This window comes from Cimex lectularius, unplaced genomic scaffold (assembly GCF_000648675.2).
Source record: "Cimex lectularius strain Harlan isolate CLEC.00 unplaced genomic scaffold, Clec_2.1 scaffold34, whole genome shotgun sequence".
In the NCBI taxonomy this organism is placed as follows: Eukaryota; Metazoa; Arthropoda; class Insecta; order Hemiptera; family Cimicidae; genus Cimex; species Cimex lectularius.
Window position 1 is genome coordinate 448,302 of NW_019392635.1, and position 12,679 is coordinate 460,980.

Below are 12,679 nucleotides of genomic sequence, written 5' to 3' on the forward strand. Positions count from 1 at the left end.
TTCTTCATCGTGCCAACGTTTAGATCTTTATTGAGATCATCTTCAGGGCCTGGAATTTACAAACATTGTTTAAATTTAACAAATACATGTAGGATGTGGAAAAAAATGAATTTTTACAATGCAAAAAATATATTTTTTATATTCAATCAAAGATATTCAACAGAAGATGATCTCAATAAAGATCGAAACGTGGCACGATAAAGAAGATGTTTTTCTGAAACCTACATCACACCAGACCGCATCTCAGGATTTATGAATAATCATTGAGAAAAATGATGACGTAGACTTGTAAGAATCAGCTAGTTAACATCGCTCCGTCTAACAGGGTAGGGCCAATTTTAGATGTTAAGTGTAGTCACATCGCTAGCCGTTAGGGTGTAAATAACCAACATGGCGGCCATGAATTTAACAGCTGTTTTTCGTTTACACGTATTTTTATTCTTAAATACGCATTAATTAAATCAGACCAATACATTACTTTGGTTAATTTCTGATCTTCCTTATACTCTCATTCATAGTAGACACATCCCCAATCCTACACAGTAGTAGGCTGTTAGACGTTAGGATACAAGTTAGGTATGTCGACATTGAAGCGTGTCATTGTCCGAGTGCACAGATAGCATTTTGAACGAAAGAGTTGTTTAATTTTCCTTTTTTACTAACTTTTGGCATCTTACAATTTATCACAAAACAAAACCGTATGAAACAACAACAAGCCTTCAAGGACTGTTATAGCTTTATTTTTCGTTCTACCAGTCGCAGCATTGCGGAAAAATTAAAGTATAACATGCTAAGAAAAGAAGTTCACGTTCTTCCTGGACATTTCCCTATTCGAGTTAACACGAGTTAACATCTAACAAACATTGTGAATACCCCTACTGTTTAGAAAGTGTAATAAACTTTTGTAGGTATCGTGTGTGGGAGGATTTGGGTTATCGTCGATTTAAAAGGGATTTATCCAAACTTACACTGCTATAAAAAGTCCTCTGGTATATTCTTGAATGTGGTCTTGAAGATTGACTGCGCAGATCCCGACGCCTTTAAATATCACCATGAATTTCTGTAAAAAAAGAAAAGAAAACGAAATAAGCTACGAGTTCTAAAAGGTTATGAAATATTAAAAACAATATTTTACATATTTATGTAGATCGGGTGTAAATGTTTATGAATTGCCAGATTACCACGTTTTTTCCCCTGGTGAGAAATGCAATTAGCAGACAGGGCGGTGGTTGTGTACTTTGAACAGCCCGTTTGTTGAATTGATTTATGAGGTCGACTAAATAACGCGATCAGATTCTCTCTCGGCCTATTTTATTATTCATATCCGTCCTGTCATGTCACGCCGGAAAATGCACAGTGGCAAATCCGCCTTGTCATGTGCAACCTACACGCTATAACATTAATTCCTTCTGAAATGGAATCGTGTACGCCTGTCTACAAATGATAATACTCCCTTGTTGAGTAATATCCACATTTACACCCGTCAAACGGCAATTTCACAAATTCGATAGAAATTTTGTTGTCGTGTTGTTAGCCCTCTGAACCGTTTTGTTGTTACCGGTCGGCGAGTTAGTCATTATCTAAACGCGTGTGCGCAGTGCCGATGAGATTTCCTTGCCGTTAAATTCCGTTTTGCCTAGCTTAAATAATCGCCATCATTCGGTACTAAGGTACCGCGAATGTTGGGCCCTAGTGAGTCGACAAAAGAGGAGGACAACTGTTATTGAATTCGGTGGGGAAGGACCGAGAAGCATTGCGGTGAGTGAAAAAATATACTTTTAACCCAATCCACTCACCAAATAAACTCTCTTTTATTTTTTTTTAACGTACAGTCGACATTAGCCAACATGTTTTATTAAGTAGTTTCCCGTTTGTTCACTATAACATAATTCCAGAGATACGGCGGATTTAACAACAGATTAAACCTGTCGAAGATTAATTTCATACAATTTTTTGTAATAAAGAAGGAAAAGTGTTTGCTGTTAACTGGATTAACATTTCAGTTTTTTTGTTGAGTTTAAATCATTATTTTTAAAAGTTTTATTGGAGTAGAAAACGTGCTAATTGGAGATTTTTGTTAATTTAACAAAAATATTGCAAAAAGTTTAATTTTGGATTAAAGACGTGAAAAAGTCTATTAAATTAAAATAAATTAAAATTGTTGAAAATTAAATTATAATTATTTTGATTAGTTATCAGTTTTTATGATTTTTTCCAATTTTTCCTCCTGCTCCAACTGAAGTATCGACACTTTTACCGCATAGATCAATAAAGTGTTTCGTAACCGGAATGCAATTGGATTCTTAATTATGATTATTTTCAAATAAATTTTTACCTTTAGCACCCAGCTAATTTAAATACGCATTCATCTCCGAGAAGATAACTATCTGTAAATAAATTTTCATATTACGTATGATTGGTGCTTTTGTTGATTTTAAATTAAATTCATTAATAAATTCGCTTATCTATTTATCTAGCTCAAGAGGTAGAGGACCGGGGATAAAGTTGTGGGTTCGAGTCCCGCTCGTGACACTAATTTTTGTGCTCAACCTTCATTGCATAACAAGGTTAAATGTCAACATTATTTTAGTTCGAAAAAATTAACATTAGTTTATATTTCATAAACTGTAAAGTTCATTCTAGTTGTAATGATTGTAAAATAACTAATGTTTTGAATGGCAGAATGATTTTTTTTCACTCACAGCAGCATCCCTGCAGTGGGGAGTACATTTCTAAATATTCCCTTTTAAGATATATATTTTACAAGAAAATTCATTAATAAATACATCCCGCTCGTTACACTTTTTCATTTCAACCAAGATCGTACATAAAAAGATCAATTAAATGAAAGAAAAAATACATAGTTAAATGTTTTAGAAAATGTGTGGTTTTTAGTGACCGTTACTTATTGATTATTCGGAGATTGTGCGATGCGGTCTGGTGTGACGTACGTTTTAGAAAAATATTTTCTTTATCGTGCCAACGTTTCGATCTTTATTGAGATCATCTTCAGGGCTCAAAGTGTTTGTTTGCCGTGTTGATGTATCAATCTTGTCTGTCGTGTTGAGAGTCACAATAATGACACACCTACACTGAGAGCAAACACTTTGAGCTCTGAAGAAGATCTCAATTAAGTTCGAAACGTTGGAACGATAAAGAAAATGTTTATCTACAACCAAAGTCAGACCAGACCCCGTCTCACGATCTCCAAATAATCATCGTTTTATAAAATATTTTTTTAAATTATAAATTTATAGATTTTATGAAATTGCTGAATTATTTCATAGACATATGTTTGTGGCCATTCGAAACCCTCCAGAAGTGAACTCAAGCTTTACCCTATGTGGCTCAAACGGTTTGCATTCGAAGATTATATGATCATAGACTGTGCAGTGAGATAATTCCAAGTGCCACGCCAGCTGTTGGCTATCCCATTCGATACAGGTACAAATTGTTTTTCCATGTCCGCTCAAAGCCTGGCTAAGTGAAAATGGTGTTTAATTTGTATCTGAATTCTACTGCTCACCGTTGGAAAATACTCCTTTGTTATGAAAAATTTGAACAGCTTGAAAAAACTCAACTTTTTTCATTAGAAAGTTATTTGCCCTTCCCAAAACTACCCCGAATTTTATGATTTATTTAGGGACTAAAGTTGACCCGTTATTTTTAAATACCTTCAAACTTCATTTTAATTACATTTTTAAACTCTTGAAACATCCTGATTACCGTCTTTCCAAAACAGCCCTGGAAGTCGTTAGTCGTGGTGCATTGTGGTTTGAACGTTGGAATAGCATGTGTAGGGATCTATCATGTGACTCGTAATTTTCTATAAATAACTTGAATGAGTGGCCTTTGCAGTTTAAAGAAATTATATCAAAACTGAGTGTCAATTCCAGTGAAGAACTTTATAAGGAACTTTACCAAGATGATTATAATATGTTTAACCTATCTAAGGACAGGTCTAAAGGTTTGCCATTGGTCGAGTTAAGGTGGTTATTCAAAATCAGAGGGGACCTCCTTTATCTCAATGGTGCACCTTTTCGGGCTAGAGAAAATGTAATTTGTTCATTATGCAGGTTAAAGAAGACATAGTGCATTTTATTGAAAAATGCACTATCCTATCGGAGATTCGGTTTCTGCATCTAAATTTTCTAAATTGAATGTGACACAGGTTATTGACTTACTGCTTAATGATTACAAACATTTAATCAAATATGCTCGCCACGCCTGGCACTATCGCCAAGAGTTAATATTAGAATTTAATTTTTGAATATTTTAAAGTCTTGTCATTCTAAATTGCTGGCCCAAATAATTTATATATCTATACTTATTGTAAAATACACAAAGAACAAAAATTATTGTTTATAATGCATGTTAGTAATTAATGTAATTATTAAAAATTAAATTATCAATTGTAATATTTATTTAAGGATCAATTTTTTAATTTTTTAATTTTTTACTTTTTTCTCTGTGCCGACTAAAAATTCAAGTCAAATGAAAATCGACCTCCGGCAGACGGACCCTCCATGCCGTAATTTTACTTTAAATTATATATTATGTGATGTTTATAACTTTTCTTTTTTACAATAAAGTATTATTATTATTATTATATTATTACTCCTTTGTTATTAACAGTACTGCTCCTTTCTTTTTCACATTTTTGTAATGTCTTTTCTTTGCTTATACCTTTTATATAGCTAATGGGAAATAATGAATAATAAATTTTCGTTCTGGAATGCTTCTTTGGTAAGTTTGTCTACTTTATCATTCCTTGTAACACCAACATACGATTAACAATTTTCTCTATTGTCAAATCCCTTAAATTTTTCCTTATTTCTTCTCCTAACAATTGTGCAAGGTAAGGGTTTTTAATTATCATGATAGAACTTTTGCTGTCAACCTATAACGGCTGATCTACTTTTTCCAATGGTGCTCTTCTCGCTAACAATACCTTAAATATGGCAAAATACCAGTCTAACTGTTTAACATTATGTGGCAGGATTCACATTTTCTCTTTTCATGGAATATTGTTTTAAGAATAAAGTGAATGCAATATGCAACAAAAGCACCTATAATACTTATAAAACGTTATTTCATACACTTACTTCTCGGAGTTGGATACAGATATAAATTAGAATGGTGCTTAAAATATTTATTTTAACTTGTATCAGATTTTGCCATTTGATACTACTACTTTTTTTACTCTTTCGCTCTTTTTAGTGAAGTTTTACGAAGAGAAATAGGTGTAAAGGCTTGGAAGAAAGTATGGGATACGTTTAATATTGAAAAAGAGCCTTGATTCTGCCCCAACAGTGGAGGAATTTAGAAAGTAGCCAAAATAAACGAAAAGTGAGCTTGACAGATTAGTTTGCGCGCTACATTCAAGATTCCTTTACACATTACTGTACAAATGGAACCCCCTCGAATATTGGGAAGGTAAGAAAAATAACTGCCCTGAATTCGTTCTATAAAACATCAAGACAAAATTAGTTTAATTTTTTATTTGTAAATGAAGAACAGTCTATTTTTATTCAACTCATATCACTGGCACTGTAATTTTACATTTTTGGAAAATTAGATGCTTACCAAGCTATATGAAATATTTTGAATTAAAAGTAAGAAGTGAATTTCAGGTTGGGGAGAGCTTTAGTCGAAGTTAGTAAGAGAGGGTTATACGCGTTTGCTGTCTAGGGTCGTAAAATGCACTAGATCAAGAATTATTAATGCTGGACGTCTACAATTTATCAGAAAGCGTCATCCTGGACAAATCATGAATAAATTGCGACGTTTATTTACTCGAGCGCGTCCTGAAGTGTAGGAACTCCATATTTTGCGTGGTATTTTCACATCAATTGAAAAATGGCATACATAATAGTTGAGTAAATTACTAGGTTAAATATTAGACTGAAATACCCAGGAATGACACAATTTTTGTCACATTGTCTTAGGGACTTTTCCATATCTATTTTACGTAATAACCCAGAACCAGCAGATCTCAGTGGAAGATTTCATTTCGTGGATATTGTAACATCATCCGTGCCTTTAACAAGCAGTTCAGATATATCGCAAGGGAAATAATCAACAAAATGGAATAATGACGCTATAATTTGAGGATGAAGGTCATGCAGAAAACAAGAAACAAACATATTCATATCCTGTTGAGTCCTGTTATCCATCTGCACATTAATAATCTACTGTTTGACCCGTATTAAAACAAGGGTGCAGTGCATGGATCTGATGCAGCATCTGATATCATACCATCTCAGAAACACAGATCAAAAATGTACAGGCTGTGGAGCCTGGGTTACTGTTAACGGGTACTCGGTGGTTTGTGGAAAATCGTATAATTCAGAGAATATCCCTGGTGTAAGTGAACTCCTAAAACTCTTGGATTTCATCAACAATGATGATGCTCTCACACTATTTACAATGTACATGAGAATCTGACTACCCACCGCTATCAAAGCACCGTAGAAGAGCGAGGCACGATATCACAATGGGTAATGCTGAGAGTTGAAATAATACACGAAGCATCGGCGGATCATTTTGCCACAAATCACACAGACCCAGCAGTGAAAAAGACGAAAAGCCGAACGCGTCTGTCAGACTAAAACGATCGAACAAACTGCTTGAAAAGTTTGAATTTAGCTGTATCGGTGAACCACTTGGATACCCATTCTTCGTGTTGTGATACCTCTAGTTAATAGAGAATTAGTTAAAAAGCGTCTAAACTGTTATGTGTAACGTAAAAGAAGGTTATTTTAAAATAACTTTTCCTTGCGATATAGATGAACCGCTGATGAAAAGGCATGGATGATGTTACAATATTAACAAAATGAAATCTTCCATATAGTTCGGTGGTTCTGGGTTATGTACCATGTACACTAGGTTATGTACACTAGGTATGGAAAAATCCCTAAGACATTCCCGTTTAGAACTCCAGCATTTATAATTTTTGATCTAGTGCATTTTACGACCCTAAACAGCAAACGCGCAAAGCCCGCTTTTTCTAAATTTGAATAAGATCTCCTCAACCAGAAATTTACTACTTACTAAATTCATTATATTTCGTGGTCCGATTGACCAATTAACTTCTTTCAATGAATTAATCTTTATGTAAGGTATTGGTTGAAATGAAAAAGTTAGTGCCACGAGTGGGATTCGAACCCACGACCTTTGGCTAAATACGCCACAGCTCTACCACTTGAGCTATCGTGACGGACACCAACTTCCCATCTCAACCCACCTTTCGAATTTTCCCTCCTCGCGGTGTATTTATCCGAAGGCCGTGGGTTCGAATCCCGCTCGTGACATTAACTTTTTCATTTCAACCAATACCTTACACAAATTTACTACTTACTTTTAATTCAATAAACACATGTAGAAATTTAAATTTTTTTTAACACGTTTCTAGTGGAATGTAAAATGAACATAAATTCCTTGGTCGAACTCTTATCAGGTCTTTTGATTCTTCAGAGTGTAATAAGGGCATCGAGCGTCTCATACCTCAGTAATCCAGATTATCCGTTTGTCGTTGTACTTGTGACTAGACGTAAAGGAATGCCTGTCTGCTTTGCCACGTTGGCGACGACCAACCGGATAATCGGTTCCGTCTTCTCCTGTTTCTTATTACACCGCTTAAAGCCCCACGGCGAACTCTTGGCGACTGCCGGAGGTGTAAACAATACCAAAACGCAATCAAGGGAAATAAGGACTTTGAAAAAGATACCTGCTTATGCTGGCGCCTTCGACCAACTTTTCCTGGCCATAACTCAGTTTTCTTTCGAACTTGGAAAACACGTTCAACTGGCGACGTACTCGAGTTTCCAGATGAAAGATTGTGAAAGTGATTTGTGCACAATCATAGTCGGAATTTTCAATTTGAAAGAGGTGATGGTATGTTGCTTGGAACAGGATTTTTGTAACGACTGTATGAACGAGAAATTCATGATGTGTACCAAAGACTTGTTACCTTGTATCATACGAAAATACGGTTCGATGAATGAACTTGAAGGTGGTGCCGTTGTAGTAAAAGGCTTAGTTGTAGGGCACTACATCGGACTCTGGAACTGCCGTATCGGTTTTCCGAAATACCCAATCGTATATTTTTATAACGAGATGTTGGATGCGATCAAGGCTCATATCCAAGCTGACAACAAAGCGAACCCATCCACAAGTTTTCAATTTATTTTTCTAATTTTTATCATTTTCACATTGCGGCAATAAAAATATTCAAAGCATTATGACTTGTGTTAAAAATTAAGTAATATGTTTGAATTTATAAATCATACGGTTTAATATAAACTTCACCGTTCAATCTGAGCAATTCAGTACTGCACATGGTAATAACTTAATAAATAAGTAATAAAAGTGCAGCCTGACTACTCTTTATCATATTTTTATTCTTGACATCACATTTAGTTGTAAAGGATGATCCATTTACAAACAAAAAACAAAAACAACTAACATTACATATTACAATACATTCAACTAAATACATATTACAAATAAGTTAAACTTCATAAGTGTTCAGAGTGTGAGATAATTCAGAATAAAAAATTAAGCGTAAAAGCATAAGGGGACGGGATGCCGCTCTTTATTATTTTATTACCTGTCTTAAGAAAATGGTGCCGCCTCTTTTAAGAGAAAGTGCGAAACGTAATAAATACAAGAGAATATTGTCTAGAAACACACTTCCGTCCAAATTAAGGAAACACTATTTAATCCTTCATTATGCATGAAAAAGGATGAGATTTATTTCGACGGGTGTAAGATATGACATACGTTTTTCTATTGAATCATGTATTGTATTTCGACATGTCTCTTAATATTCGTACAGTTTTATTATTTAACATCTTTTCTGGCTCGTCTTCTTTTTTTATTGCTTGTTTTTAAGATGATACAATTTCTTAATAAAAGTAACGTTAAAGTATAATAAAGTATACAAAAAACCATTCCTGTGATTCAGGATGTCTTAATGCTGAACTACCAATGGGTGCCTCGGACGAGAGTTCATATAAGTTCACAATATTTATATATGGGGTTCGAACCCAGAACCGCTAGCGTGACAAATACGAGGCGTCACACACACACAAAAGCACAGCGCGCGCGCACACACACACGCACACACACACAGTCAGCCTAAAAATGCACAAAAAATAAGAATAACTACTGACAGTAGAATCACCATTGACTCGCTGCTGAGCACCGAAATACATCTGCCCGTAATAGATGACATAAGAAATAACCTAAAGCGGATTGAGAAGAGTCGCACAGTCTCATTCTCATGGGTTAGGTCGCACGTGGGCACAGCGGGAAATGAGATTGCTAACAAAATGGCTAAGGCTGCGCCCCAAAACGAAGACATGTCGTTTGAATATTCAAAGGTCCCTCTATGTGCAGTTAAGATACGGCTGAATCAAAGCAGCTTGGCTAGATGGGAAGAAATTTGGAGTAGCTCTATCCAGAGACGAATGACCAGGGAGTTCGGTCTCATGCCGCTTACAGAAGAGCAGTCTGCGAATGGACTATAGACTTACTCAAATCCGGACAGGACATGCAAAATTGGCGGAGTATCTCTTTCGCTTAAATATTATTCCCGATCCAGTTTATTCTTGCAGTCGGGCAACTTCTCAGACTGTGGATCCCTTCTTTTGCAGTGCGATGGAGGGACGGCTGCCAGGCTTCCGTTGTTGCAACACTTGCAACAAAGTCATGCTTTTTGGAGAACGAAGTGCTACCCTATTTTATAAAGTTTGTGTCGGGAATAATGGCCTTCATTAATACATAATTGTAAATAATATAGAATATTTAAAAAAATTAAGTTAATTTTATTAATCATTATTAGGATTTATTATAATATTGAGCGAAAAAAAGAATCCATAGTATTATAATATTTTTATATTGTAAATATGATTTGTAATTTTTAATTATGTTATTGTTATTATGGTTAATTCATGTAATACCTAATGTAGTGGGGCATGATGTATAAATAAAATTTTAAAAAATACACACACCCTTTTTTCTTCTATCCATCTACCATCTCTCTTACTTTGTTACTAATCTATTTATGTATAATTTATTTATCATCTATTGTTCTTTTGTTTGTTGTATTGTTCTCTATCCTTATTTTATTCTCTCAATCTCTAATTATCATTGTGTTTCCCAGAGTACTTTCTTTTTATGTTGCTATTTATCCGTCTCTCTTACTCTTTTTATCCATCTGGTTTACTATTATTTAATTCATTCTCTCTTCCTCCCTTTCTCTGGCCGTTTTTCCCTCAATCTTTCCTTCTCCCCCACTTCAATTTTCTATCTATTCTATGTCTCTCTATCCCTCTCTGTACATGCCTCTTTTCGCGTCATGTCTTCTTACGCCTCGAATTTTAATAAAATCGTTTACACTCTCATCATGTGAATATGTCGTCCGTGATTCAATCAGCCCGAAAGATATATCCAGGTTTCTATGTTTTTCGTGAGGCGGAACAAAATATGCAAGTTCGAAGCGCTAGTTTGGCTAGGCTTTTTTCGAAAAAAGATAATCTTGAAGCACAAATTTAATTTTTTCTTAGCATGACTTTCAAAAGGTTAAAACCCACAGGACAGATCGGTCAAGCAGGTTCTCTATGCTTATTTTCTCTCTCACACTGCGCGTGGTTGCTAGCTGGTTTGTTTTTATTATTGTTCATATCTTGCTATTATTGTTTATTAAGAACGTTACTTACACACTGATACTAATCTTCATACAACAGAAACACCCCGTTATTACTTTTGTACTTTTTTGTAAAGAATGTGTACATCTATTAATTACAAACAAGATAATGCCTTTTCAAGTACTACAGTTAAATCGATATTTGACAAATAAATACGTGTTATTTACTTAAATAAAAGTGTATATTCTTTTTATTGGGTTGTCCGGAAAATAATGCAGGATTTTAAGTTTTCATTTAAAAAAATCTATATAAAATATTCTGTTTACGTTTACAGGATTACTCATTTGTATGAATGTCAACACTTATTAATCCTCTTCCAAATGATATTGTTTGTTTNTTATTTTGATTAAAGAACATTGCTTTAAAGTAACTAGTTTCTTTTTTTTTGTTTAATACCAAAATCCTGCATTATTTTCCGGACAACCCAATAAGTGTATTTCTTTAACAACCGCAACGAGATTTGTTCACCTAGACTTCGGCAGTGCAGATTTGAAAGTAGGACCATATGCTGCAAGAGACGCCGTAAGTAGGTTATTTCACTCAAATAAGGGATATTCCACTGTCTAGGGCGTGGCCTTATTACATGAACGGCAGGGCTCGCGTATGTAAATGGGTAAGGTGCCATTTGCTCATATCTGAGAGGACTTGGGTAAATATACCTTCTTGTATCTGGTGTTTTTTTTCTTTTTTAATACCTCGGTTTAATATACTACCTCAGACGGAACGCTACTCTCAAAAGAATTTCTAGAACTATGTACACTCAAGACAAAAAAATCTGACACTCGTATTTTTTTCAAACTGTATGCATTTTTATCGTTACACATACTTACTTTAATGTAATATATTATTAATTAATNATTATATATATATATACAAACACAATTTATTTTAGTATTATATACTATTCACAATTATCCCCAATTCTATAATCTCTTTAATCTATAGCCCATATAACGTAAATGTTATCTAAAGACAGTTATACAGATTTTTATATAAGAGTAAATACATAAGTAGAAATACTTAAGTCCAATAGAGTTCCTACTAAAAATACATTAAAAAAAAGTATATCGAATTTTGTTGTTTATTGAAACTATATGTATTTTTATCGTTGTATGAAGTATAACATACTTATTTTAATATCTACCAAATTAAACGAGATTACAAATTGATGAATTTTAATAAAAATTATTTATTTATGATGGTTCTGAAGAAAATTCACCAAAAAGCAGACAAATCATATAATTATTGATTAAAATTTAACTAACAATTTATTACCTAGGTTTGCGTTTAACAATATGGATTACCTCATCTGGCTTCGTCTCCTAGGCATTCAGTAAATAAGCGATCGGATTTCATCTTGTAAAACAAAACCCCTTTCTTCAAAACGGGCGATTTGAAGCTGTTAACGCTAACCCGTCTCTTTATCATGTCGTGTAAGTGTTCTACGGGATTCACCTCATTAGATCGTGCTGGCCAATTTATTGTGGCAATCCCTACATTCTCGATGAAATGGGAGACAAGAGCTAAAAGCTGTCGAGCATTATCATGCATTAACACAAAGTTATCCGTAATAAATGGATCGGACAAAGCGACCACAGCTTCCGGAAGAAATTCCTCATTGTACCTTAGTTCAATCAAAGATCCATTTCGTATCATAATAAGTTCGGTAAGGGCATGGGGCGATGATTCACATAACTATCTACGAACAGGCCGCCAAGTATGGCACATGAAGCAAAGCGTCTCCAAGTCTTCTCTACACGTTCCCGGTCATCGGAATGCCACAACCAAGCCGGCACTCATTTATGAAGACAAGTCGCCAAAGTTCAAGTGTCCAATACTGGTTTGCGAATACTGGTTGCCTTTCTACTCGAAGCCTCTCCAGAATTAAAGAACTGATGCGGGGCGCGACGAAACAAGGCTATTTCAAGACGCCTTCTTACAGTTGTTTTGGAGCTCACCTTACATTA

General features: G+C 34.6%; 1 protein-coding gene across 1 annotated transcript in view; it reads right to left on the reverse strand.

Annotated features, from left to right (window-relative positions):
- Positions 1-12,679, reverse strand: part of LOC106661873 (neuropeptide Y receptor type 2) — a 159,552-nt gene that overhangs the window by 44,558 nt on the left and 102,315 nt on the right. The window contains exon 3 of the mRNA XM_024225506.1: positions 969-1,060. Within this exon, the coding sequence (XP_024081274.1) occupies positions 969-1,060 (92 nt within the window). The remainder of the gene's footprint in view (positions 1-968; positions 1,061-12,679) is intronic.